The sequence below is a fragment of the Coturnix japonica genome, chromosome 1, assembly GCF_054131305.1.
Source record: "Coturnix japonica strain WE chromosome 1, WE-NBRP24, whole genome shotgun sequence".
Taxonomy (NCBI): Eukaryota; Metazoa; Chordata; class Aves; order Galliformes; family Phasianidae; genus Coturnix; species Coturnix japonica.
The window spans coordinates 171,663,016-171,690,367 of NC_140663.1; the positions used below are offsets into that span (position 1 = coordinate 171,663,016).

General features: G+C 38.9%; 1 protein-coding gene across 7 annotated transcripts in view; it reads right to left on the reverse strand.

Moving 5' to 3' along the window:
- TMEM135 (transmembrane protein 135) overlaps positions 1 to 27,352 on the reverse strand; it is a 165,914-nt gene that overhangs the window by 50,304 nt on the left and 88,258 nt on the right. For 6 of the 7 annotated variants that reach the window (XM_085536500.1, XM_085536499.1, XM_015852398.3 and 3 more), the window contains one exon: positions 6,518 to 6,564. The exons of the other annotated variant lie outside the window; for it this stretch is intronic. In XM_085536500.1, coding sequence (XP_085392626.1) covers positions 6,518 to 6,564 — 47 coding nt within the window. The remainder of the gene's footprint in view (positions 1 to 6,517; positions 6,565 to 27,352) is intronic. 7 annotated transcript variants of the gene reach the window in all.

Here is a 27,352-nt window from a genome sequence, read left to right on the forward strand (position 1 = left end):
TTTCAATATTCCATCTTAATGATGGCATAAGGCAGTGCATGAGCACTTCTTAAATGTGCTTTTCATTCTCCTTTGCATGACACGCTTCCCATCATCATATAATATAAATTACATTAAGAGATCGAGAGCTTTCTGTTGTGAGTTCTGCAAACTCTGAGTTTGAGAACACTGTTCGACTTTGTGCAAGCACAGCAGTAACTTCTGATAGTCTGAAATTATTGCTTCAGAAAATAACATCAGAATTTACCCCTAGAAGGCAGACTTTATGCTCAACTTACGATCAATCAATCATCAGAACCATCTGATTTCCCATAATGGCTAGCTACAGCCCATACAGGGTTCTTTCCTTTCCAGTGTGCAGAGCAGATGTATTAACATGTCTAATATGACATACAGTCACTGGATTAACTACTATAGCAACCAGAGTTGCAGCCAGACAACGTATATTCACCCAAATTGTCTGACTTTCTCTGTTTGTGTAGACTGAGTTTATATTTAGGTGTTCACTTGTTGCGCAGTTTGCAAGTTCTGTGTTAATGCAAATTTCTATAAATATAGACAGGAGAACTGCCAATGAATCACCCACTCCCCTCAGAACCCACAGCTTAATATTCTAATATTCAAAACAAACTAGTATTAATTAGTGGTTAATATTTATTTTACCCATTATAGCATTCTTCCTGCTTATTCCCTTTATTCTATGCAATTATTCTCTAACAGAGCTCCAGAAATAGCCATTGCCTCAAATGATTTAAACTGAAATAAGATGACATAAAATTATGGTATAATCGAAACCTTTCCATCCCATCACCTTAATTCCATTCAAACTGCATTTTGTTTTAACTGAAACATTAAAGTGTGCTCCTACTCTGAGATACTTTTAACAATAGTGCATTTTAAAACAAATCCCGTATTATAAGATTGATCATAAAACTGTTTGAGAATGGCTTGAGTTGGAAGGGACCTTCAAGCTGAATAGGGGAGTCCAACTCCTCTAATTCCCAAAGGAGCTCAATGAAATCTGAAAATGAGCTCCTGAAGATATGGGAAGGCTCAACTCTTACACATTTCAGTATTTTTTTCAGAAAAACAAAGAGGCAGCAGGGGAAAAAATCCTCTTTCAAATGGATTAACTGTAAGTGTGCATTAAATATACGTATGAGAGGCTGCACTATACAAATTAGTGTGTGCTACAATTAACTAAAAATCAATGAAGCATAATTTCAGCACTTCAGAGGAGATGAGTACAACAAAGAAGGACAATTTTGAGACAAAATGAAGTATAAGCAGAAAAAATACTGTAAAGGACGACTGAGAAGGAGAAAAAAATAAGACACTAAAATATGCTTCCTCTGTCTGTAAATATAACATCGTTGCTTGTAAACCTATCATCTGCATTTCAGCTGCTATTTTCCCAGTTCTTTTTCTTCTATTTTTTGTTTAGTCTGCTGACATCATCTATTTTTTTTCCTCTCCAGTCTCCCTCCCTTCCCTTCCCTTTTCCTTTCTGTATCGCTCTGCTGAATCTGTCTTTCATTCTGGCTTCCTCCTCACTTTAAACTGTTCCTGGAGTAATTATCCCTGGTTTTTATTGTACTACTTCAACTCTTTTAACCTGAGATTTAGCACCTTGCTTTTGCTGATGTCCTGCAGGAGACGCAATAATGCTTGAACTGTCCAATAGATATTTGGGGAAGCTCCAGGGTATGTATTAGGGATGCATGATGAAGCTTCAAGAAGTGCAATACACCCAGAAAGGGACAGGCTAGGAGGATCAGGAGCTGTCTGTCCAAAAGACCCTTACAGAAAACAATTTAAGATAAATGTTATGAAGACATACTGATAAACTTCATTATATTAAAGGAAATATCCTAATGAATGGAGAAGAACTTGTCTATTCTTTTGCAGACTTCAATTCATACATCTGTTATAGCGATATTTCCAACCAGAGTGAAGCAAGAGCAGAGGTACAAGCATGCTACACTATGAAACATCTCAACTTTGTTCCCTTTTGGTGGATAGTGACCAACTGGATTGTTTGCCTTCCAGGATCAACAAAAAGTAAGTGCAACGTAATAGTTAACTACAAGACAATCCAAAGGATAACTTGGGAGTCTTGATATATAGAATGTATCTTAATTCCCTCATAGACTGCAACTTTTAACTCTGCAATTCAAGTAATGTTTCATGTTATAGGTCAGTAAAGATTACCTTAGGCCAGGCTGGTATGTGTTGATGGTCAGACTGAGTGATCTTAGTGTTTTTTTCCAATGTTTATGATTCTATGATTACAGAATCACAGAATCACAGAATTACCCGGGTTGGAAGGGACCTCAAGGATCATGTAGTTCCAACCCCCCTGCCTAGCAGGGCCACCAAACATACACATTTACTAGATCAGGTTGCCCAGGGCCCTGTCCAACCTGGTCTTGAACACCTCCAAGGACGGGGCATCCACAACCTCCCTGGGCAGCCTGTTCCAGGACCTAACCACCCTTCTAGTAAAGAACTTTCCCCTAACATCCAACCTAAATCTTCCCTCCTATATGATTCTATATGCAGTCACTTTAAAATGACCAAAGTCCATGCCAATGCTGAAAGGAGCACTTCTGCTTTCTCTGGTCATCTCAAGCACTTCTGACATGAATAAGCCATGGGAGAGAAACCATCCTGCTGCACAGAACAAAAATACTGCCTTGTTTCAGTTACCTGTGGAGCTCCAAGAGTGCTCATTGCAGTACAGGAAAGGTAACCAGAATGATGGATTGTGACAGTCAACACATCTCAGTTTGGAGATTCTAATAACCTTGGATCAGGTAATTTATATGAACTAAAAAAATACAGATTACTTTCATTCTCGTTTTTGTCATTTGAGTGCCAAGAATCAGTCATAGTCAGATAGAATAAAGGCATACCTACATTTAGTCTCCTTTTAGAAAGTTTTAAGCTTCAAGTTACACCACACAGATATTGGGATTTTATCGTTACTGATGGAAGGGATTATATATGATCTTGGTGATCAAGATTGCTATTGTTCTCTTTGGACTTTTTCGTGGAGTGGGAAGGACAAGAAGACATCCTGGACACCAAGTTGTTCAGAGTCAGAGCAAAGAAGGACTCTATTTTCAGGTCAATAGTTGCTTGTTAGCAGTAAAGAGCATTGTACAGCCAATGGCAAAACATTCCTTAAACTAAGCAGGTCTGAACTTGAGAAAAATCTTCCTGAGACATTTCTGAAAACACTATAATTCTAACACTATTTGTGTGAAATCTGTTCGTGATTAGAAAAAAGGCTGAAATAATTTTGAACCACTCAACACATGAAAAGCACTGCAATGACTCTTCCAGTTCCTTTCTACTTCAGATGTCAAAAGTGACAGGAAGATTATCTAACCCAGGCAGGAGGCTGAGTAGATCCAAAGAGGCTTCCTCTGAGGGCTGTCCAAAATCTTACCAGAAGCGATCATGATGAATTTACACATTAAATAAAACAATGACCAACTCAAAATCCTAGTCCAAACAAACTGGACAACTCCAAGGGCAGCTCTACTGACTTTTCTCTTGTCTATACTCATTGAGAAGGAGTTCTGTAGTTTGTTTTATTTACTTATTTTTTTTTAAACTCTATTACCATGATGAAAAATTGTGGAACAACTGTTTACCCTGATGTGTGTTAGAAAAGTTGTTTCTCACTCTACTAATTTTCACAGATGCCCCACGCCATCCTTTTTTCATTGCTTGCTCACCATGGAAGAATAGGAAAATTCTTCTCAATTTATTTCGATAATTCCTTCTTTGGCATGATGAAGTTTCTCAGTATCTCATTACAATATTTATCTTAAACTCCCTTCCAAACAACTTCTGTGATGGTCTCTCTCCATACATTCTACAAGATTTACTGGTGTCTACAGCACAGAGCTGTAATATTTTTTCCCCCTAGATATATCTTTCAGATTGCAACCAACAAAAGCACACAAAGTTATCCTCTTCCAAAAGTGTTACTGGCTTTGGCAGCTTATTACATAAAATATTTCACAATATGACAGCCATTAACATTAAAACATGGAAGAGATTCAGTTAGACAAATGGTCCCTTGATTTCCCTAAGCAAAATTACTCCACTTAGCCAAAATCTGCTCCTGCAGATCTGAAAGGAAAGACAACCTTCAGCTTCACCACAGAATCTTTTCACTGTTTTCTTCTTAGGATTTTCTTCCTCACTATCTTCATGAATTAATCCCTGCTATAATCCATTGCTGTAAGAGTAAATATCCTGTTCCTTTCTCCCATCCTTTTTGTTACACCAGAGACAGCAGGCTGTTATTCAACTTTTCAGCACTTACAGATACGGACATAAAGACACTTAGGCCAGCCCTTTTATATTTTAATTAAACAAATTCGGTCTATCCTTCTTAATAAATCACGTTCAGTCAACTCAGATCACACTCTGTAGTTTCTCTCACCATTCCACATTCTAATTCGAGTGCAATAATCCAAAAGAACAGAAAAAGTACTGCCAACACTTTAAATCGTATGTACAACAAAAAGACAACTTTATACACCTCCCAAGTGCTAATCCTGTTTATACATCCTGTGACAGTGTTTCCTTTTATTACGGGAATGAGACACCATTGGTTTACGCTCACTGGAAGTTTGCAACAATTATGGTTAGAATTTTTTTCAGGCAACTCTTCCCTGACCATTTCATTCCCCATGGCCACTTGAACTTAAGCATTTTATCTTTACCTTGCCAGAACTGACCAGGTTTTCATTTGTTCAGATCACATATCCATTTTGCATACACCTCCATTCCAAGTCTATTCTCCAAAATAAATGCACTCCCACCCAACAGTTTTATGCACACAACAACACAAATTGCACACAGAGACTCTTGCTCTGGTTTCCTTACGGAGAGTACCTCGTCAATCTCTGTGACGATGTTCTAATCACAATAATGATTAAACTCAGGGGGAAAAAAAAATACTATGAAGTGATTTATGCTGATTTATTTTATAAATCTAATTCAACTTATCCATCGTATAATTTTTGTTGGTGCTTATTAAAAATAAAACAAAACAAAAAAACAAAAAACAAAACAAAACAAAAACAAAACAAAACAAAGAAACAAACAAAAAACCACAATCTTTTCTTCTGATAATCAAATTAATGGACCCAGAACTACCCGGCCCTGTAACTTAATTCCTCTGTTATAACAAGAGGCACAAAGGAATTAAATGTTCCTGATGATTGCTCAACAGGATATCCGTCACCCCTGGCACACTAATTTTAGAAGAGAAAGTGGCTTGGAACTCGTTCAACTGTCAACGTTGCATTGTCAGGTCAGGAAGGAATTCACCAAATATTTCTGGGCTCTGGTCAGTCCTCATTCAGCTTCCAGGTCTTCTGTTCAAACCGGTTTGTTATCAGGACATAAACAGGAGACAACGAGCTTCCTCACACAGCATTTATACCTTTGCCCAGTTCTGCAGCTCTGTGCTTTCGTTTTATCAGCATTCACTGGGACGGGTGTCCAACTTCAGCTCTACCAGCTTTCCAACCAACTACTAAACTTTGCAGAGGCTGCTGTGCTATAATGCTGGAAGCAGGACAAAATACAGCAAGAAGCCTGCTGATGCATGGGTGGTAGATGAAAGGAGGAACGCTTTTTAGAATCTTTTAAATTAATAGCTTTCCCCTATCCACAGACTGTCCTTGGCCAATATCTGAAAGTAATTTGTAAGTAAGGGAATTACAAAGAAACAAGCTGCAATTTCTAGAGTTTTGCAATTATCTGGGGATCATATGGCTTGAAGTATCATTGATGGCTGCAAGCCATAGAAAATTCCAAGGCAAAGGGTTATAGTCAAAGGTTACTTTAACAAGCATTGTCCAACCAGAGATATAAAACAGCAATTGTGGGGAGCCTGGTATGTAAAGACGAAACTCAGAGAAGGTAAATAATTTATTACACATATCTTACAGTCTGGGGGGGGGAGGGGAAGTTAAAAAAGCTGTGTATAATCTGAGTCACTACTGAGTGTTTTAAGAAAGGAATACAGCTGATAATGTGTGAAAAAAAGAATGTGAAACAGTTGTACCCCCATGGACATCAAACATGTGGTATTATTTAAGACTATAAAAACCTCAGTTTCCTATTCTACAGTATTTTCATCATAAGAAAAAAGTTATCTTCCTGCAGTAAGCTCAGCGAGAGTTTATAATAGAACAGTATCTCAGAAGTTTCCATACTATGTAATGTTAGATCTCCAGGGTGTTAATTACAAAACAAGAAGAGGCTCCCTAAGTAATCAGCTAAATCTCCAGAAGATTTAAAGCATTTAACTCAGCATGTCCATTTTTAGCCCAATTATGTTCACAACCATCGGCTTTTAATGTCATAGAAGCACTCCATTCAACTCAGAAGTCTTGAGTCAGGAATATACTCAAGTTTTCATAAGAACACCGAAAATCAAGTCAGCTATTTAATCTTTAAAAACATAGACATATGAGCAACATACCTGAAAAAGAACATGAACAGAGCAGATGTGATGCAGAACAAAAGGACCTACAAGAAGGAGAAAGAGTGTTATTGCATCAACCATCACGCTTCTCCTTTCAGTTCTGGATCGCAAAGATTTTACAACTGCTCCTATAAAAGTTACACTTTATTTATATACTTCAACAGCACAAATGAAAGCTTGTCTGAATCCCCCCAAAAGGATTCCCCTGTTTATAGTGGACTTCAGGTCAGTCTTGTGAATGCCAGAAAAAAATAGAAATACAGGATAGGGTGGTGGGATGGCGTACACAGCAAAGCAATAAAATAATAAATAGAAAAATAAATAAATAATGTTAATAATGAAAACAAGGATAGGATAAGAATAAATAATAATAAATAAAAATGTAGAATGGGAATTTAAGCACTGTATTTTTCTCTATTCTTAACCCAGGGAGGAAAAAACAAAGTCAAAATGGTGTTTTCAGCCAATTTAGATAAGGAAATCACTGAAACACAAGCAAAGGAATGGAGAGAGACATCAGTGCCAGGAGAATGGAAGATGACAGAGGATGAAGCCTTGAGGCAGCACCGTTATTCTCCTCGACACAGCAACAAGCTTTTGTGCCTTGACTGCAGAACTACCTGTACACACAGCATAGTCAGGAACAACCATATCATGCTTTAAATTCATAACCAGCCTTAATCCGTGTTTTTGTCAGATAGAGCTTGGGAGTGAGAAAATACTGTTTTGTGCCAAGTACACTGGCCCACAGTCATACCAGCAGTTATGAGGAAAATAACTTGCAGACAACTCACAAGAATTTTAGTAAATACTTGCACTTATTTTCAAGGGTTCAGAAAGTTTTGAGCAAGATAAGATATGGATGATGAAAGTGGAAAAAAAAAAAATAAAGGGGGAATATTGGCATTACAAACAGATGTAGAAGAGTGGATTAGGACACTGTATGTAGATACAACCGGAAAGCTTGAATAGGCAAAGTTAATAGTGAGCTTCAGAGAAAAAAAAGTCTTACAATGAGACTATTTTCATTCTCAGTGCCCTCTGATATATGACTTCAAATTATGTCAGACAAGGTATTGTAACACTGTTTTATTCCTTTTCCTTCCCCAGTACTATCACATTTCACAATTCTGCATCACAAAAGCGAACATCTGAAATCATTCTATATGAAAGCACTTGGGCGAAGTGAGGACAATGAAATATTTCAAACTACCAGCAAATGCAGACACTCTTAAACCTGAGACTTACTTAAAAAGATCTATCATAATCCTCTGGAGTTCAAACCATATTTAGCCATTCACAACAACTATCAATTGTCTGGATGCCATTGCAGCAAGGCAGAAGGGACAAAAAGCCGTGGTGGCTTTGACAGCCACTGGCAATGATATTGAGAAATAAGTGAGAATGGCAAAGAACCAGTTTCCAGGAAAATGAAAACAGAGCATCTTTGCATGTTAAATGCTCTCAATTTATTAAATATTCTCTTTTAGTTTCATTATCTTCTTCCTTCTTAAAGTTCTTTGATTACAGTTTGACTACACATGAACAAGTACACAACACTAATATCCCCTCTGAGCTCTCTTTTCTATAGGCTCAACAACCTCAGTCTTTACAGCCTCTCGTATGAGATGTTCCAAGTCCTTCAGAGCCTTTCATAATCATAAAACCACGACAAGGCCCTTCACTCCCATACATCCATGTCCCTCTCAAACTGGGGAACCCAGCACTGATCACAGCACTCCAGAAGTGTCTCATCAGGGCTGTGTATAGAGGACGGGCCAACTCTTTCAACCTGATGGCAGCACTTCTAATGCAGCCCAAGAGTCTGCTTATCTCCTTTGCTCAAAGGGTGCATTACTGGCTCATGTTCAGCTTGGTGTCCACCACGACCCCCAGGTCCTTTCTTGTAGAGATGTTTCCCAGCTGGATGCCCCCAAGATGAGCTCCATGGGTCTCCTGCCAGCCACCTCCCCAACCTACCCAAGTCCCTCTGGATGGCTGCACAAGAGACTGACCAGGTGGCTGACCTGGTGCATTGACCACTCCTCTGTTTTGTATCATCTGCACACTTGGCAAAATTGCAGCCTTAGGTCATCAGCCAGGCAACATTTAATATTCATAGTAATATTAGAATAAATTATGTGAAACTTCAATGTTATAAATATCTAGACAAAACGATAAAAAACAGCCAACTTGGCCAAGCAATATATTAAAACCATTGTAATTTTCTTATTTGACAGATGTTTTAAGTAAAGGAGGAAGTGTAATTTATCTGTACTTGAATTCACCTTTGTGGCAGTTGCATATGTTCATTAAGAAATTGGGCACAGTGCTCTTCAAATACAATACAGAAGAAAACTCAAAGTTAGCAGTTCATTATTCAACAACAAAGGAATTTTAACTGAGGTCAACTGAAAGGTTTTGCATCCCTTTTCATTAACGATTCTAACGATGAAATAGTCATTATGTTACAAATTAACAAAATCCTTTAGGGCTTCACGTAATGTGATTGAATTGCCCAAAGTCAACAAGAAGAAATTCAATGAAAATAAATACAAAATACTTGGCAGGAAAAATTAAGTATACATACATACACTCAAAAAATATAGAAAAGTAGAAACAACTTCATAGGCAATAGAAGAGTATAATGAACTCCACAGATGCTGCAGAAAGCCATATGAAACAGAATTATGGACTTGGATGTAAGATGTAGCAATATATTACATTAATAACCTGGTGCTATTAAAATCTTGCAATTTAATTTTGGGCACTAAAAGGAAGCGTGGGCAAAAACAGTGTAGAAGGAGACAGTGAAAATAACAGGCATGCAAGGCATAAATGTTGACAAAAATCAAGAACCATTTGCTGAAACTAAACACAGAGGTAACTGATGACAATAGAACTATTTATGTATATACAAAGTCATAATCGCATACTGATAAATATCTCATTGGCCATTGGTACTGAAGGAGGAGAAGTGAAATAAACCTACAGCAAGGACAGCATAAGTTGGATGTTAGGAAGAGCTTCCTTCACTGGGCAGTGGTACACTGCAACAAGTCACCTGAGAGCTTCTGGAACCTTCCCTTATCAGAGAGGTTTCAAGCAGTAGAAGCAAACATCTCTTGGCAATGCAGTGGGAATATCTGACACCATTGCTCAAGAGCTGCTTCCAGCCCAGTGAATGACTGTAACAACACTGAATGACAGTAAAATGTGCAGCTAGACCAGCCTCTTCTGCATGAAACGCATGGCTCTACATGTGAAGTCCAGCCCTTGTCTGCTTATTATATAACCAACATACAAAAAGCCAATGGTTGCCGCATTCCAAAACTAAGCTGCTTTCAAAACAAGCCTTCTGCTTTCCCAGCTAAACTTTTCCATGTTCTATATAACTTCTAGGCTGCATCCTCAGTATCTACAACATTCAATGTCTATTTTAAATCTGAAGAATAACTACACTAAAAATGATTTTAAAAAATGCTGAGGCCTACAGAAATATAGTTCTAAATACTGAGCGAACTGAGTCTCAAAATAGTAGCTAGCGAGCAGGAAGTCTAGTTTAGGATTTTCTTGCCAATCCATCATTTTTTGATTTATGATACAAGGTCAACAAATTGTGCTTAGCAACACACAGACCTTGAAACTTCCCAGCTGCAGAAACAGCTACGACAAGCAGACAACCCAAATGTTTCTAATGAGAGTGATCCGCCCGGAATATTTTAACAAGTTCAGAGAAACGCACAGAGGTTACAAGGAAAATTCCCTGCACCAGGTTAGAGTATTTGAGTGCTGTAATTTAGTTTATTATATTGCACTTTACTGTACTATACTGATTACTGTGTTATACTAAACCTTAATAGACAAGGAAAGTTCCTGACAACACTCTCTAATTGGAGGCTGCTGATTGTCCCACACAGTCAGAGGAACAGTAGAACATAAGTTTGCTTTAAAATACCCAAACGTTGTAATTAAAAAGGAAAAGCACTGAAGATACATGTAATCTGTATTAAGGGGAAACACTAGGGATACTAGCTGCCTCTGGTATTTTAGAGTGTCAACACTGGATAGTGTTAAATCCATTTCACAGAGGCCTCAAGGGTGTCTGGAACACTAGCATATCAACACCTGACTTCAAGGCTATTCCTGAGATGTGAAATCCGCCACCTTCTTGATGAAGCACTTAGCAATCCATGTGAGAGCTAAAGGTATGGACAAAAAAAGTTACTGCTCACAGTTCTTGAAGGCTGCATACTGCAGAAAGAAAGAACACTCAGCAGCAGCCTGTGTAAGGACAAATTAATTGGTAAATATTATGGAAAACTTAAAACTCAAATGATACTTGGCTTAAAGGTCAGTAAAGCCAAGTCCCTCCAGTAACTGTTACTTGAGTCAACCTCTTCCAAAATTTACAATGAAAATGTGATCTCAGACTTTTACCTTTTAAATACACGACCCAGAAGTCATTTCACATATTGCTTTAATCCTTAAAAAAGCCATGTTGATATCTACCCATAGAAAAGCTTCTTTCTTTCTCTGCTGATAGAGCTTACAAGCACATTTTCAGCCTCTGAGTACCTAGTTGAGTAGTGGTAGATTAGATGCAGTATCTTCCATTACACAAGATTAACGTTTCCAGGGATTAAGGAAGATACTCCTGTAATTAGTTGACCCATTCTCCAGCTTTGCCTCTACTTCAGACACAAGGAACGATTTGTTTGTTCCCAAATGCCATTCTGCTTCTTTCCCATGCATATTATTTGACCCAAAAACAAACAAATATTTTAAATATTTTAATATTTAATATAAAATTATTTACTATTTTATATAAAAATATTTTAAAATAATTACAAAGACCCCAAATATTTTCAAACAATGGAAAATAGGTGGATTACACCTTATACCCCAATGGCCTTATACCCAAGATCATGGAAAATTGGACAGGTAAACTCTGCTGGGTAAAAAACTGTCCGGAGGGCTGGGCCCAGAGAGTGGTGGTGAATGGAGTTACACTTTGCTGACGACTAGTCAGGAGTGTTTTCTTTCCCTAGGGTACTGGGGCCTGTCCTCTTCAATATCCTTATTGATGATGAAGGCATTGAGTGCATTCTCAGTAAGTTTGAAGATGACACCAAGTTGGGAGGAAGTGTTAATCTGTATGGGGGTAGGAAGGCCCTACAGAGGGGTCTGGACAGGATGCATAGCTGGGCTGAGGCCAATAGGATGATGTTCAACAAGAACAAGTGCAGGGCCCTGCACTTTGGCCACAACAACGCCAGGCAATGGTACAGGTTTGGGGCTGAGTGGCTGGAAGACTGTAGGAAAGGAACAGACCTGGGGGTGTTGGTCAAGCTGATCATGAGCCAGCAGTGTGTCCAGGTGACCAAGAAAGCCGATGGCATCCTGGCTTGTATCAGAAATACTGCAGCCAGCAGAAGCAAGGAGGTGATGGATGTTAGGAAAGATTTCTTCTCTGAAAGAGTGGTCAGGAGCCCAGAATGAATGGGCTGCCCAGGGAGGTGGTGGAGTCACCATCCCTGGAAGTGTTCAATAAGTTGTACTAAGGGACGTGGTTTACTGGAGAAATACTGGTGGTAGGTGGAAAGCTGGACTGAATGCTCCTGGGGGTCTTTTCAAGCCCTGAAGATTCAATAATTTTCTATACTTGAAATCCATGACATTTGGGAAAATGTCGTGATCTTTCCAAGTACTGGCAAGATCTTTTGACATAATCTTTGTTAACCACATAATTAATTTTCTACTCTAAATTAGATAACTTCTGAAGCAATACAACATTTCTACCACTTCAAAACTGACAAGCTTTACAAAAACACATGAAACAATTTGGCAGATCTGTGTTGGGCATTTTGCCCATTCTGCTACACCTACTCCACTAACAGCACACATTTCTGCCAGCAAGCCTTAAGCAATCTTTAAAGAGATAAGATCAAAAGGAAGAGTAATAACCGTTATTAAACAAGAGATTGTGTAGATGCAAGATAAAGCACCAACACTTGATCACAATTGAAAGATACAATTGCAAAATGCAGACCATCACTGAGCCTAGATGGGGAGCACCTGCAAATGTCAGAACAGCATGGTAGAAAATTAAACCCTAGGACTTCCTAGCTCAAAAATTCCTTATATGCACATGTAGTTGGGAACTCCGGCAACACTTCATTTCTTTTCTCACAAAGCACTTGTCATGTCTCTCCCTGTTCTAAATAATATCTTAACCACAGCAAACAAAGTGGCAGCATGCTGGAACGGAGCAAAGAAATAGCCTTTCATAATCCTCTTTTCAGAAAGCCACTGCCGTGTAAGAATGCGTGTGAGAGAATAAAGTCCAAAAATGTAATATTATATCCTGAAATTTCTCTTCTGAAAGCAATTGGCCCATCGAAAACCAACCATGCATGGGGCTCTGTGGGCAGCTGAGTGCCATGTCTTAGCTTCTAAAATGTAACCCCTCAGTTATCAGTCACAATCAGTATAAAGAGGGATCTGTCTAGTGTTGTTTTCTAAATCAGTGATAAATTAATACAAATGAGAGAAAAATGCCCAACTGCTAAGAACAATAACATGTAAAAATTCTAGATATAGTTTTTGCTTATTATGACAGTAATGAGTAGTTTAGAATAGTGCTAAGGAAGTGGAATTCAATCAAATAAATGTTGGAGTAAAACTTAGTGCACAACCAGTTTCAAAAGCTGATTTGCAATCCCAAACAATAACCAGACCTTGCAAGTGCTTGATTTCATTACTGTTTTTTATAGACACAAATGCTCCCAGAAACATCCAAAGAGTGAGTAACCTTCACAGGCTGTGTGATCTACATCATTCTGTTTCCATTCAAAGGAACTGAACAAAAATTATGTTGAAATGCTTTGACATTTCTATAATTAAGGTTGGTTTCGTGTTGGGTTATTTTAGCATAGCGGTATCCTGCTATTTCTATAGGGATTTATCAGCTATTTCACCTTTCCCAGCTTACAAAAATTCAAGCATTTTCAGGGTATTTAAAACCACAGAGTAAATATAAGTGATTATAATAAACTGTGCAATTTATCAAATCACTGAGCTTAACTAATTCTCATTCAGTTTTCCAGTCTAACTTGTACGCTAATGATAACTTTTTGTCCTGGTTTGATTATCTTTTGCATGAGTTATTTAGTGTTCTTGCCTCATTTTTCTTTTCATTTAGCATCAGTTGATTTCTTATCAATGTGATTTCAACAACAGTATCATAGAACAATCCATGTTGGAAGGGACCCACAAGGATTACCAAGTTTAGCTCTAAATTTCTTGTACTCCAAACAATCAGTTCTGGACAACTACAGCATTTGTCCAGTGCTGTTTCCATCACTGTCAAGTTACCTAACCAAGTTCTTAACCTTACTTGCACCAATGCTCAACTTCTTTGGGGAATAATACCCTCAAAAACCAAAGGATGAAACTTTGCTTCACACAAAATCTGATCCTGGCAGCTTTCTTCCATTAGCTGGAGTGACCCTCACTTCTTAATTCCAGAATCTGAATTTATTTTCCTCTTTCTGATCACATTACCAGTCTGACTGAGGAAACATTTATAAGCATTCACTCTAGCAATTAACAGACTTACAGAGAATATTTCTGTGCTTTTTAGTTTCATTTCCTATCCCTATATAACTGTAATATTCAAACTCCTAGCCTGGTTTCAATCAAATTCAACCAAGTTATGTTCCTTAAAGAGAATTACATTCCTGCAAGATTCACTGCAAGTGGCATCTGGGGAGTGGAGAGGCCAAAACGAGCATCCGTGATGCAGGAAGAGCTTTCTGTCTTCATGTGGAAGTGATCTCCTCACTCTGGTCTGCTGTTTTTCACTAGGACTGCTGAAAATTGTTACATTTAACATATGTATTTTATACATGTAGCCTTGACTTGAGGAAAAAAACAGACAAAATTGCCTCATGTCAAATAACACTCTAGATAACATGCAGTGCTTCTGAATACAACCTCAAACCTCCCCTCACACACACTCAATAAACTTCAAATGATAAGAAGAAGACAATTCAGCATTTGTTCTACACACACTTCAACTTCATCCCATATTTTCCTAGGAACAGCTTTAAAATATATAAACTACAAGGAGTAATCTTTTCCAACCTCTTTTTAACACACCACATTTGAGCAGATTCTTCTGAAATAACTGACATGGTCCCATGGAACTGAATTTGAGGCCCTGAAATTCTCATTAGCCATGTAAGGCTTTTTGTTGTTGTAAACATTCATTTACCTCAGAAATATAAATAACTCTCCAAATTTCTTCCTTTCTTTCTTTCTTTCTTTCTTTCTTTCTTTCTTTCTTTCTTTCTTTCTTTCTTTCTTTCTTTCTTTCTTTCTTTCTTTCTTTCTTTCTTTCTTTCTTTCTTTCTTTCTTTCTTTCTTTCTTTCTTTCTTTCTTTCTTTCTTTCTTTCTTTCTTTCTTTCTTTCTTTCTTTCTTTCTTTCTTTCTTTCTTTCTTTCTTTCTTTCTTTCTTTCTTTCTTTCTTTCTTTCTTTCTTTCTTTCTTTCTTTCTTTCTTTCTTTCTTTCTTTCTTTCTTTCTTTTTTTCTTTCTTTTTTTCTTTCTATTTATCTATCTATCTATCATCTATCTATCTATCTATCTATCTATCTATCTATCTATCTATCTATCTATCTATCTATCTATCTATCCATCCATATAAACACATAAATGTATTTAACACACAGAGCCCAGAAAGAAGCAATGTCAAGGTATTCTAGTAACACATTCAAGTATTTTATGTTACATCACTGAATTTAAAATGTACACCTTAAACCTAGTTCTTATTTCTAGGATTGTGTCACTGTGACAGTACTAAACATGGTTACATGTTTTGGTCCACGGATTCCTTTCCAACAACGCCAACTTCTGTAGGCATCACTCGTGCTTGGGGGCACCTTATTTGGCTGATCGCTTCCATATGCCTTCTACTAGAATAGAGACACATAGGAAATTGAACCCCATCTTTTTTCCATCCCAAAGACTCCATCCCATGTTCCTTCCGGTACCTGAAGTTGCCTACGGAAGTACATACCTTTTAGAAGGGTATGTACTGATGGGACAAGGAGAAATAGTTTTAAACTGGAAGAGTGTAGATTTGGGCTAGATATCAGGAAGAAATACTTTACTGTGAGGGTGGTGAGACACTGAAATAGGCTGCCCAGAGAGGTTGTGGATGGCCTGTCTCTGGTAGCATTCAAGGCCAGGCTGAATGGGGCTGTGAGCAACCTGGTCTAGAGGGAGGTATAGGAAGGGTCCAAATCCAAACCATTCTGATTCTATGGCTCAGTGATGACTACATAGGGTCAGGAAGAGGCCGCTGCATTTTTGCCCTACTAAACCAAAGTGCTGAACCAACACTGCTGTGATAAAACCACAGCCCATGACACTCCACAGCCTCCAGCACAATTTGTGCTTCCTCTCTGTGCAGCTTTCAGGAATGAAAGTGAGGAGCAGGTGGCTTTGAGTTATTCAAATCAAGATGCGTTTGAAATGTAGAGTTTGAAATATACTCTAAATACAATCGTGCAAATGAAAACTACAAAGTCACTAATGACTCTAAGCATTAAATCCACATGTTAGCTGAAATTTAGATCTGGTTACTTACCCTACAAGAGTATTACAAATGTAGTAAATACTAAAAAAAAAATAATAATAATAATAAATTTTCTTAATAGTCTGTGCAGATGTCTCCTATTAGGCTTCTGACATCATAAGTCCTTAGCTCATGTTACAGATATCATTCCAGATTTCACCTCCATCATGAGGATTTTTGTTTTTCCTCTTTTGATTCCAGAGCTCAGTGAAGAATTGCAAGGTTTGATAGCACCAAATATCATGAAATAGATTTTTGTCTTTGGAAGTTTACAGGTGCTCAAATACTTTTGGTGCTGAAAAGCACATGTACTGGAATAATTTCCCAACCACATAATTCTGTGCCATGTGCCATCTTGAAAGCTGTTGCAACCAGAAATAATGGTGCAAATTGTTTTTACTACATATTTGTATCTGTTTTCATATTGGTAAAAATTATTAAGAAACCCAGGATAAGATGAAATTTTGACAAGCACTGAGACAGGAAGGGAACAGATTGAAAGACATAGAAATAATATTATCATAACTGACAGAAGTAAAAAGAAAGGTTCTCTCACTACTACAGCAGAAATACTTTAGCTAGATTGACTTCTTCAACAATTGCAAGAACTTGTAGCATGCTCTGATTTAGCACACGTCACTTGCAAGGTCCTCTGATGGTTTCAGCAAGTGGGTAACTTGACGATAGGCATATGGAAAGGGAGATTAACTCAAATCAATGCTGAAAGCACGTGCTATCATCATATAAGTGGAACTGACAGTTCCTTATCCCTAAAATATCACTGGAGGAAAAAAACAGAAGCAGACTGGAAACCTGGTATTCCTAACAAATACTTTTTGCCAACCATTGTACAAAGATTAGTTATAAAACACTACCACTTGCTAAACTTTCATTTATGTCCTGCCTGTTTGCATTGTATAAGGATAAAATATACACAGTACATGAGGGTCAAAGAATCCCAGAGAGTCATGGCTTTACTGTGCAAAATGTCACACACTCATGGGAAAGAAGCCTTACTTAAACTTTTGGACGCTCCTCAGGAATGTCTTTCTGTAACTCAAAAATAACCCCACAGTGTCAGCCGCAGTCATTTGTAACAGAGCTATTTAACCTCCATTTTCAGTACAAATTTTCAGTCATCCATAAAAATAGCATCTAATGATAACCAGAAAAAGGTATGATCAGATGCACACATACATGTCATACAACACATACGTGCAAGGATTGACTGCACTCACCTCTGTGTTACAAACAACTCCTGCCAAACAGCTCCGCTCTCTGCACTTCTTGGCATTCACATATGCTCTAGGAGCACACACAGAATGAAAGTATGCAACAAGCACTGAACATCCCATGCATTTTCTCCACGGAGAAAAGCATGTCTGCAGTTAGCACACGACAGCCAATCAATACCTGTAAATGCACAGCAGCACCTAAACAGAGCCTGCTCAAATACTGATCCTCTCAGAGCATTCATGCCGTTATTTACATACACTTATACATGGTGGAAAAGTATTGTTTATTCTCACATTGCTAATATATACCATTTGAACTAGGGAAGAAAAAACACAAAGGTTTAGGTTTGATTCCTGGTTTGTTTGTTTTTCTGTATTATTTGAACTGTATTATTTGTTTTATCTGTACTACGTTTCCCTGTTCCATAACCATTCTGAAAGCCAGAGACAGAAGCCTACATCAAAAAACTGTATCAGTTTTGCTTGGAAAAATAATCATCTAAGAAAATCTGACCTTAATTAAATTTAGGTTCTCTCTAATGCCTTAAGTAAACAATTAATAATTATAACTTCTGTTTTCTACTTCACTGTTAAAAAATCCACCACACCATGAGTTCAAGAACCTCTATTATCAGACATCTGCAAGTCAGATAACCCTTTCAAGAACAGCTTAGATTTAGATTTCTTGCTTTGTGGCCAACAGATAGATGATCACCTTCAGAGGTCTTTTCCTGCCTCAACTTTTGTCACTCTTTAACCTCTCACTACTGACCACCCTTCAAGATGCATCTGCTTAAGCCCAGTGCCCCACACCTGAGGACTCACTCCTGCCCCACTGTCTCTCTTCTGCTGTGTCTCCACAGCTGTTTGTGCAGCTATGTGATGAACACACCCAGGGAACTGATCTGCCTGAAAAATAACCCAGCACAAACAATTATTCTTCAGCCTCAACAATTTCCTGGTGCATGTGCCCGAGCTCACAGAAACTGTGGGCTTCCCTTCTGAAAGCCATGCAGCATCTGGAGATTCCTACTACAGATGTGTGGGTTTTTAATGTATGTACACTTGCATAATACATATGGTGGTATTTCAGTGTTTACTAACAGAAATTAAACTATTTAAAAATATTTATTATCATTTCTTTTTACGCACAAGCCATTGCATACTTGCAACTTCAAGAGACATGGGTTAGCAGGCATGGTAATGCGTTAATGGTTGGAAGAGAGTATCTTAGTGGTCTTTTCCAACCGTAATGACTGCCTGATCCTATACGGCACCATCTAACATCAGTATTTCTGCAGCTACCTATTGCTTTGGCAGAGTATTCAGTAGCATCACAAACCACACATGCTTCCTTGCACGTAACAGCCTCTCAAGAACGTGAGGAGGGGGGAATAGCACAGGGGGTTAAGGAGATGCCTCTCACATTTCCTGAGATAGCCACCTCCGTAATGCACAGCTGACACGAGCTGTCATCGTAAGACACAATTAACTCCTCAGAGTAACAAGGGCTCTTAACAGCTAACATTTCATTATAACCACACTGGGAAAGACATACAACCAGAATAGTTTGGGAAGGGGTGGAAGCAGAGAGTACTCTATATGATGAACTAAACAGTGTGTGCTACAATGGGATTACTTCTCAGTGAAGTCTGCTAAGCTGCCATGGGCACTTAAGCTCTTTGGGGAAGGAAGGACTTCACAAGTCCTTCGAAGAGCTCCTCATTTGGTCCTTCTATCTTTAGCATTTGGTCCTTGAATCTCACACAGAGTGTAAGAAGGAGGAGGAGATGCTGATCGCAAGCTGAGATGCACTATTTTAAGCCATTTGAGATGGATTCACAGTGCCTTTTCGTAAGGTTTTATTAAGCTTTAAGATCCTTAGGACTGATAAAGAAAAGCTCAATCTGATACAGAAACTGTTGGAAACATAATGGTGTTTTACTGAAATACTTAATGATGTCCTTCTAAAACAGATTACATAGCAAAGGCTCAGACCTCAGGGAACATGCAATTCTCTCCCATTACACAACTCCATTACAACCTTGTTAGATAAACTGTTTACACTGTACTACACTCTCCTCTCTCCCAGCAGTTTTAAAGCTGCATTGTGTGCTTTACCAAGTACCATTCAAAAGGTAGAGGTTCTGACACCCCCTTAATATCACAGCTTCAGGAAAAAGCCTTGGCACTCGCAGAGAGTGTGACAGAGAAGAGAGAACAATCTTCCTTCCTTCTGCTACTGTTGTTTCTTAGCACAGAAATAATACTACTAAATCAGTAAAAGCAAGTGAAATGGGATTAATATCACTGTAGGATTACGGTTCTGGGTGATTAAGTTGAAAAATTCTCTTAAGTGTTTAAAGGTTGGTACAGAACATAACAGAAGTTTGAGCCTCAGAGTGATACTCCACAGCACAGAATCACAGAATGGCCCAGATTAGAAGGGACTTCAAGGATCAACTGCTGTTTATGAGGATGGATAGTGATAGGAAAAGGGGGAAAGGTTTTAAATTGAGACATGGGAGGTTTAGGTTAGATATTAGGAGGAAGTTTTTCACACAGAGTGTGGTGACACACTTGAACAGGTTGCCCAGGGAGGTCATGGATGCCCCATCCCTGCAGGCATTCAAGGCCAGGCTGGATGTGGCTCTGGGCAGCCTGGTCTGGTGGTTGGAGACCCTGCACATAGCAGAGGATTGGAACTGGATGACAACTGTAGTCCTTTTCAACCCAGGCCATTCTATGATTCTATGATCATGAAGTTCCAACCCCTCCACCACAGGCAGAGCCACCAACCTCCACATTTAACACTAGACCAGGCTGCCCAGGGCCCCATCCAATCTGCCCTTGAACACCTCCAGGGATAGACAGGGGATCCACAGCCTCTCTGGGCAGCTCCTCTCCATGAGCTGCCACCAGAAGGCCCATCCCAGCTCTCAGATGCCATCACAGTACTCAGCCCCAGTGGCTGCTGCGCCCAACAGTGTGTACCAGCAGGAAAAGGTTGGGATTAAAAGATTTTCCCAGTCTATCAACTGTTCCTGGTCTGTTTCTTGGTAATTGTAAGGGTACCATGGTATTGGAAAGCACAGTGGTTTTGTGACTTTTAAAAAATTATAAATATGTTCAAAGAATATCACAATTCCATGCAAAACAGCTCAAAAAGACCTGCAAGCTCATTAAACAAAGTTCATATCAACTTAAAAACACAAAGCTATAAACTGGATAAAAAGAAAACCCGAGCAATTTATTTAAATAAACTATTCTAATGTAGGAAAATGAACGATTACTGTGGAAATTAATTACAAGCTGATTTGCTAAAATAGCTCTGTACTCCATTGATATAACTGTTGACAGTACACACTTGCAATAATACGATATTGTCCCCAGAAAATTATCTCCTGAGTACATGAAAAAGTGATTATGGGCAGATTAGCTGCATTTGTAACTGCCCATGCAATCAATCATGCAGCTAAATTTAATGAGCTCCTGACATTTGACGCAGTGTCTCCAAGGTTAGTGTGCAGTTGTTGCAAACCTCTGACCACATTCCAGGAACGTACCCAGAAATTTCAAGTTTCTCTAGCGCTACACCACAGACAGTTCCCAAACTCTTCTAACAGCTAATCCTCTTTCTAATTATTACTCCTGTGTATAGATCTGAATGTTATTATTTAAGCCTCCCCTATGAGGAAAGGCTGAGAGAGATGGGTCTGAGAAGACCTGAGAGCAGCCATCCAGTATCTAAAGGGGGAGCACAATAAAGAAGTGGACAGTCTTTAGCAGGGTCTGTTGCGACAGGTCAACGGGGAATGGTTTCCAACTAAAAGAATGTAATGCAAAATAATATAAAATACCATAGAGGGGGGAATTCATCTCTTTTAACATAAACCATTCAGCAATTAATTAGTCCTGAATATCTCCAGAATCCACCTCACCTGAGATCTCAAGGTAATATGAGCATTTCGTAGATCTGATTTGCTTAGAGGATAGCAAAGGATGAACAACTTCCAGATAAGTGCAATTACTCTAAGAAGACTCCTTAGGGGAATAAGAAAAACTGAAGAAAAGTACAACCTGAATTCACTCAGTACACTGAATGTTACAGAATGCTTTGATTTAACACACGCATCTGCAAACACAACACCAAAATGCTCAGCTGATTTCTTCATGCTTTCCAAAGTGCAGCCATTGGCCTTTTGACCTGCCTCCTTGGGTACCACTGAGCACACCAGCACCCAGCTTCATCCAGGGGAGATTACAGGGCCCGACACAGCACCCTTTGAAGAAAACTCATTTGATTTTGTATCTTTTGCATCTGCAGTCCACAAATGGTGAAGAAGGCCCAATGATTTGTTAATTTAATGGTGCGTAACAGCTTTTTTTAGTCACAGGATAAGAACCTTGAAAGAAGCACAGCGAAAGGTGAAATACACGCAGAGCTGATCATAAAACATATGCTAGATTAAAATGATTCCATCTCTCCAAACCCCCACAGTGCATTTCTGAATTTCCTGAAGTGAGATGCGTGCACGGAGGAACAGCTAACTATGGAAGTGGAACTCCAAGTGGGGTTATCCTCGGAAAATGCTATTATTTCAGATTCAAAGGTACTACTGCTGGCTTTAACATGGACAAAACCAAACGTTCTTGTGCATCTGCACAGAAAGCACTAAGAGCATTCCGTAGGGTCAGTCCCCTGCTCAGCCAAAAACACACAGTTTTGAGGTTATAACCAATCGCATAAACAAGCAATGAGAAGTTCTAACCGCATTCTACCAAGCTAAGCTCCAGTCTTCCCAACTGTAAGTTTCTTTCTAAGAAAACTATCTTTCCCATCCCTTCTACAGTAAAAGAATGATTGCTTGAAAAGGCCAGGTTTAGCATTTTATCATTAATTAGCAAAGCAAGAGCTAAAGAAAACATCCCAGCTCACAAAGCAATCATGACAATGGGTTAACAAACTCAAGTCCAGACAAATTTAGAGAAAAGGCAGACATGCTTTCCTCAAAACGGCAGCAACGTAATTAAACTGCTTTATCACCAGGAGTTCTTTATAGAAAAGTCAGCAGTTTTTGCATAATTCTATTTCTGGTCTGCTTCCTCGGTCTCAAAATGCTTTCCTGTGAAGGAGCTGAAGTGCACATCCTACTCTGTAAAATGCGTTCATGAAATCAGGGCATCGGTCATATCCAGAAGCTGCAGCTGTCTTTCTTCACAATAAGGCGCAAGAGGATAAATCAATTAACAACAATAACACACAAAACCTTATTTATTTGCTAACATATGTTAACAAGAAATATCGAATTTTGTTATTCCATATTTAAAGGATTGGCTTTGCAAAAACTCCCGAAATCTTTGAGTAATCTGTTTTACTATAATTTCCAGAGGTTTGGGGGATTTTAGTCATTTCTCTGAAATCCAAGAAAGTAACAAAAGAATTTCATTTTTATTCTGTTTCCATTCCAGCTACCGCAATGAGCCCACCGCTGCCCAGCACCACAGTTTGCAAAGGGCTATCAGGAAATCCAAAAGCTTTTTATTTTCCATCAGCCAACATCAGACAGCACAACGTGAGCAGAATCCTATGATCTTATGGTTTGGAAAATGCTTTATAAAAAGCCAGAGCAGAGAGTATTGTGATTTGTGTTGTTTTCTTTTTTCTTTTTTTTTTTTTTCAGCATATCCTGATAGCCTTCCATCACTGATGCAAGTGTTATTACAAGTAATGTTACTGCAACCTTATGTTTCACAGCATCACTTGGTGGAGATAAAATCCTCTGAGCTTCTCTATAAGATAAGATGTACGGATGCCCCATTCCTGGATGAGCTCAAGTCCAGGCTGGATGGCCCTCGGAAGCCTGAGCTGGTGGGTGGCAGCCAGCCCATGGTGGGAGGCTGGAACTAGACAGGCTTTGAGGTCCATACCCATCTATGACATTCTATTATCCTATGATTCTATGATAGAAGTAATCTCAGTTTCCTAATTTCTAAATGCTGCTTTCCTACAGGGTCAACTCTTCTTTCTGAAACCCCTTTCCAACATGGGCTCTCAGCAGTTGCCAATGGCCAAAATTATCCCTCAGTAGAACCAATTTCCTTTTCACACCATCCCAGTTCAGGTAGTGATTAAACAGAAACAGCTTTGTTAAACTACACCCATTAAGAAAACCAAACTAAAACACATGTAAAACACAAAAAAAAGGCAACATCTGAGGGAGAACATCCCCAGGTAGGCTCCTGCTCCAGGAAGCATTTGAAAGATGGGAATCAAAAGGAGGTCAGGAGCAGGAGAATATTCAGAATGCTGAAAGACGCACCCAACTATGTGCAGCAATGCAACTGCTCGCAAATCAGAAGCCTGTGAGTTAAATGCAGGAAACAGGAAACACTGCGTGACCCCCTCCTATTTGTCATTATTTGCACCACTGTCACTATTTGCATGGTATGGTTGACCTCACATGGACCTGAATGTTCACAGACCACAGGGAATCATTACTAAAGTGAAAACAACTGGGACAAAAGCAGAACAGAGCTGGGCAGCAGGCAGCACATGGCCCACTCTCACCAAAACTCAGACAAGAGATCAGATTACACAAAGTCTAGCAAGAATACACCAGAGTAAAGCACAGACAGATATTTTCAGCTATCAAATTACAGAGAAAACCTTGTAGAAATACAACGCTGCTCTACCCAGAGTATTAGTCTGGGCAACACTTTAATAGATTAGTCCTGTTACAGATATTTGGCTAAAAATTTGGAAATAAAAATAATGATTTTGGTGAAAAAGAATGAACCATTGTGCTCTCAAAATCTCATTTTAGTAAATACCTTGAGTACTGTGTTCCTCTCACTACAAGAAAGATACTGACTGTCTAGAGAAGAGCAGCAGAGATGTGAGGTGTATGAAGAACAAGTGATATGGGGGGAGGCTGAGGGAACTGGGATTGTTCAGTTTGGAGAAGAATAGGCTCAGGGGGGACCTTATTGCTCTCTACAGATCCCTGAAAGGAGGTTGTGGTGCGGGGAGGTCAGCCTGTTCTCCCAGGTAATAGTGACAGGACAAGAGCAACCTTGAGTTGCGCCACAGTAGATTCAGGTTTGATGTTAGGAATAATGACTTCTCAGAATGAGAGAGGAAATGTAGGCACAGGCTGCCCAGGGAGGTGGTGGAGTCACTGTCCCTGGAGGTGTTCAAGGTGCCATACCACCACCATCTGCCCCTGATGTGGGCCAACATTATAAAATAGGAAGCACTGCTTTCAGAGCATCCCATCAACATTCATATATCAACGTATTTTCAAACATCAGAACAGTACTTATTTGAGCATGCTGCGATACCTTCAGCCCAACCACTGTAATTTTCCCCTTTTACTGTAGTAATGACAAAGCTCTGAAGCAGAGTCAGCCTGCCAGCAGGGCACAGAGCAGTAAGTTAAGAACACACCTCTGCACAGCGAGTCACGTCTGCTGTACTCATTCATCCCATTTTGGTTCCCTTTAATTAAGCTGCTTGGGCAAGATCTGTCGCACATGAGACAAGTTCATAAAGACTCAGCACAATTTATCAATTCTAGTGATTAACAGCATAATTATTTCTTTTTTTTTTTTTTTGCCGATGTATAATCTTCTTCCATATGTTTATTCACCATTGCTTGCAACACAACAAAAGCAACAGTGAAATGATGATATTCAGCTCCTGAGGAAAAGTGTACAGTGATAATCAGCTTACTTCCATATTTCTACAGAAAATAAATAAATAAAATAAATGAATAAATAAAAAAGCAGATGGGTGCACAGACAGCAACTATTCATCAGGTGGGATGAATCACATGGAAGGGGGCTGACAGCAGCACAGCCTTTGTATAACAGCACTGGGGGAGGCAGTGGGAGAAGGTTGGTAGGGAGAGAGAAAAGGAGCTTGGTCCTGCTGGGGACTCTAAGGGAGGGTGGCTTTGGTGGGGTTTGGTCTTCGTACAAATCAGCTGCTTGAGAGTGATGTGAAAGAAGTGTTTCTTGAAGGTCAAATAAAGAAGGAAATACTGGTGAAGTTTAACCCACACAAAAGAAACCCCAACATATTGGAAAGAAAGTCAGCGTACAACTTTAAGGAAAAACACTGTACTTAGCAAAGCTGCCCTAAACACTCTAAATTGCAGCCAGTACCATCACAGAGAAGTCAAAAAAAGGACCTTTTAGATCCTAAGAAAAGAGCTGAATGCCTTATTTACAATGAAGTAAAACACAGGTTACCTGGGGAGGAATAATTCACTAGTAGGACTGACAGAAATGAAACAAAATGGCAGGGACAGTTTTACCAGTTCCATTAACAGTGGAGCTGGTTGACTCTGGGCTAATCATCAGTCTGCTCACTGATATTTAGGAGTAATTAAACCTGTCAGGACAAGGAAGAGGAATAAATTAGGACACCATTAAAGGGCCTTTTCAACCCTAATTACAAGCTGCCTTGCTTTTGTGAAAAAAAACGGTGGTAGGGGCTTTCTGCTGCTTCCTGTGTGTTAAAGAGGTTTAGCTGACATTGCAAAGATCAGAAAGTAAAGTAAGCCTTGTACAGAGTCTTTAACTTACTGTCAATGCACAAATATCAGCACATCAAAGCAATTCTCAGACTGCTTCCAGAGCTTCCAGAGCTGGATGTGGTTCTGGGCAGCCTGGTTTAGTGGTTGGTGACCCTCCCCATGACAGCGGGGTTGAAACTAGGTGATCTTTGATGTCCTTTTCAACCCAGGCCATTCTATGATTCTATGATATGATTCTGGAAGTGCTTCACGCTATTTGAACACCCACTGCCCTACTGGGGCCATGAAACCCTTCTTCCAATGTTAATCAACTCTGTAGCCCTTAACAAATGGATAAGTGTATCTGAAAACATTGTCTGCAAGGAAAAACGCTGACCGTTGTCACCAGTTTGCTTCTTAAACCACAAATCAAACTCACAACACAGAGTGCAATTAAGCAGAATGGGGGCTTGATGTTTACAGATTTAATTCCTCTATGAACCTATCCTGAGTGCCACTTAAATCAGTTAAATAAACCAAAGACACAAAATTGCCGGGATGAAGCAACATTTTTGTTCAAATAAAAGAATAAAAAATAAAAACTGAATTAAATTAAACTAAAGTAATAAATTACTGCCTTGGAAATCCTTCAGAATTTGTTACCTTCTGGTTTGTTTTGAAATCCTTTCTTCAACTGGGACAGTTTCAAGACAGAAACTAAGAGCCTTCTCAGGTCTTACCTGTAATAAACATTTAATCTAGCACAGACTTTTGTCTTCCAGATAAAAAGTGTTTGCATTGGAAAGCTGTCAATCACTAAAGCAACAGCCTTACACAACGGGATACAAACTCTCAGTTATTATGAGAGGCTGCAAACTTCTCTATTCTGTTAATGAAAAAAAAATCCTCCACCACCACCAAAAACCCTAAAGCCACAAAAAAGAACAAGATGAACAGATATATAATATGAAATCCTTAGATCTTTCTTGTGCCTTGAAGATGGCACCATTTTTTATCAGCTTCTTAGTTCACCTGAGCAGAAACTACTTCAGAGTAGTGGAAGACGTTACAAATCAGTCTTATCTTCAAAGGTCATGGTGGGAAAACCCAAAGGAATTTCAACCCTCTGAGATATCAACAAAGAATTTAATTAGGAGGTGATTTACTGCAGTATTTTGATACTACAATCTGCAAACCTGCAATGGAGGAATAGGTCAAAGAGACATTCATGCAACTCTGGTCCATTAGTGTATCTCCAGATGTTTCATACACATAGTTTTCAAATGCTTAGTATAATGCCAGATAAGATTGCCAGGAAAAGAAAGAATCATATTAATTTTTTTAAGTTATCTCAAATAAAATTTCTTAACATTCCTGGAGTGATTTAATATAGACTAATTTGAGCTCTCATCCATATTTAGAAAATTATGGA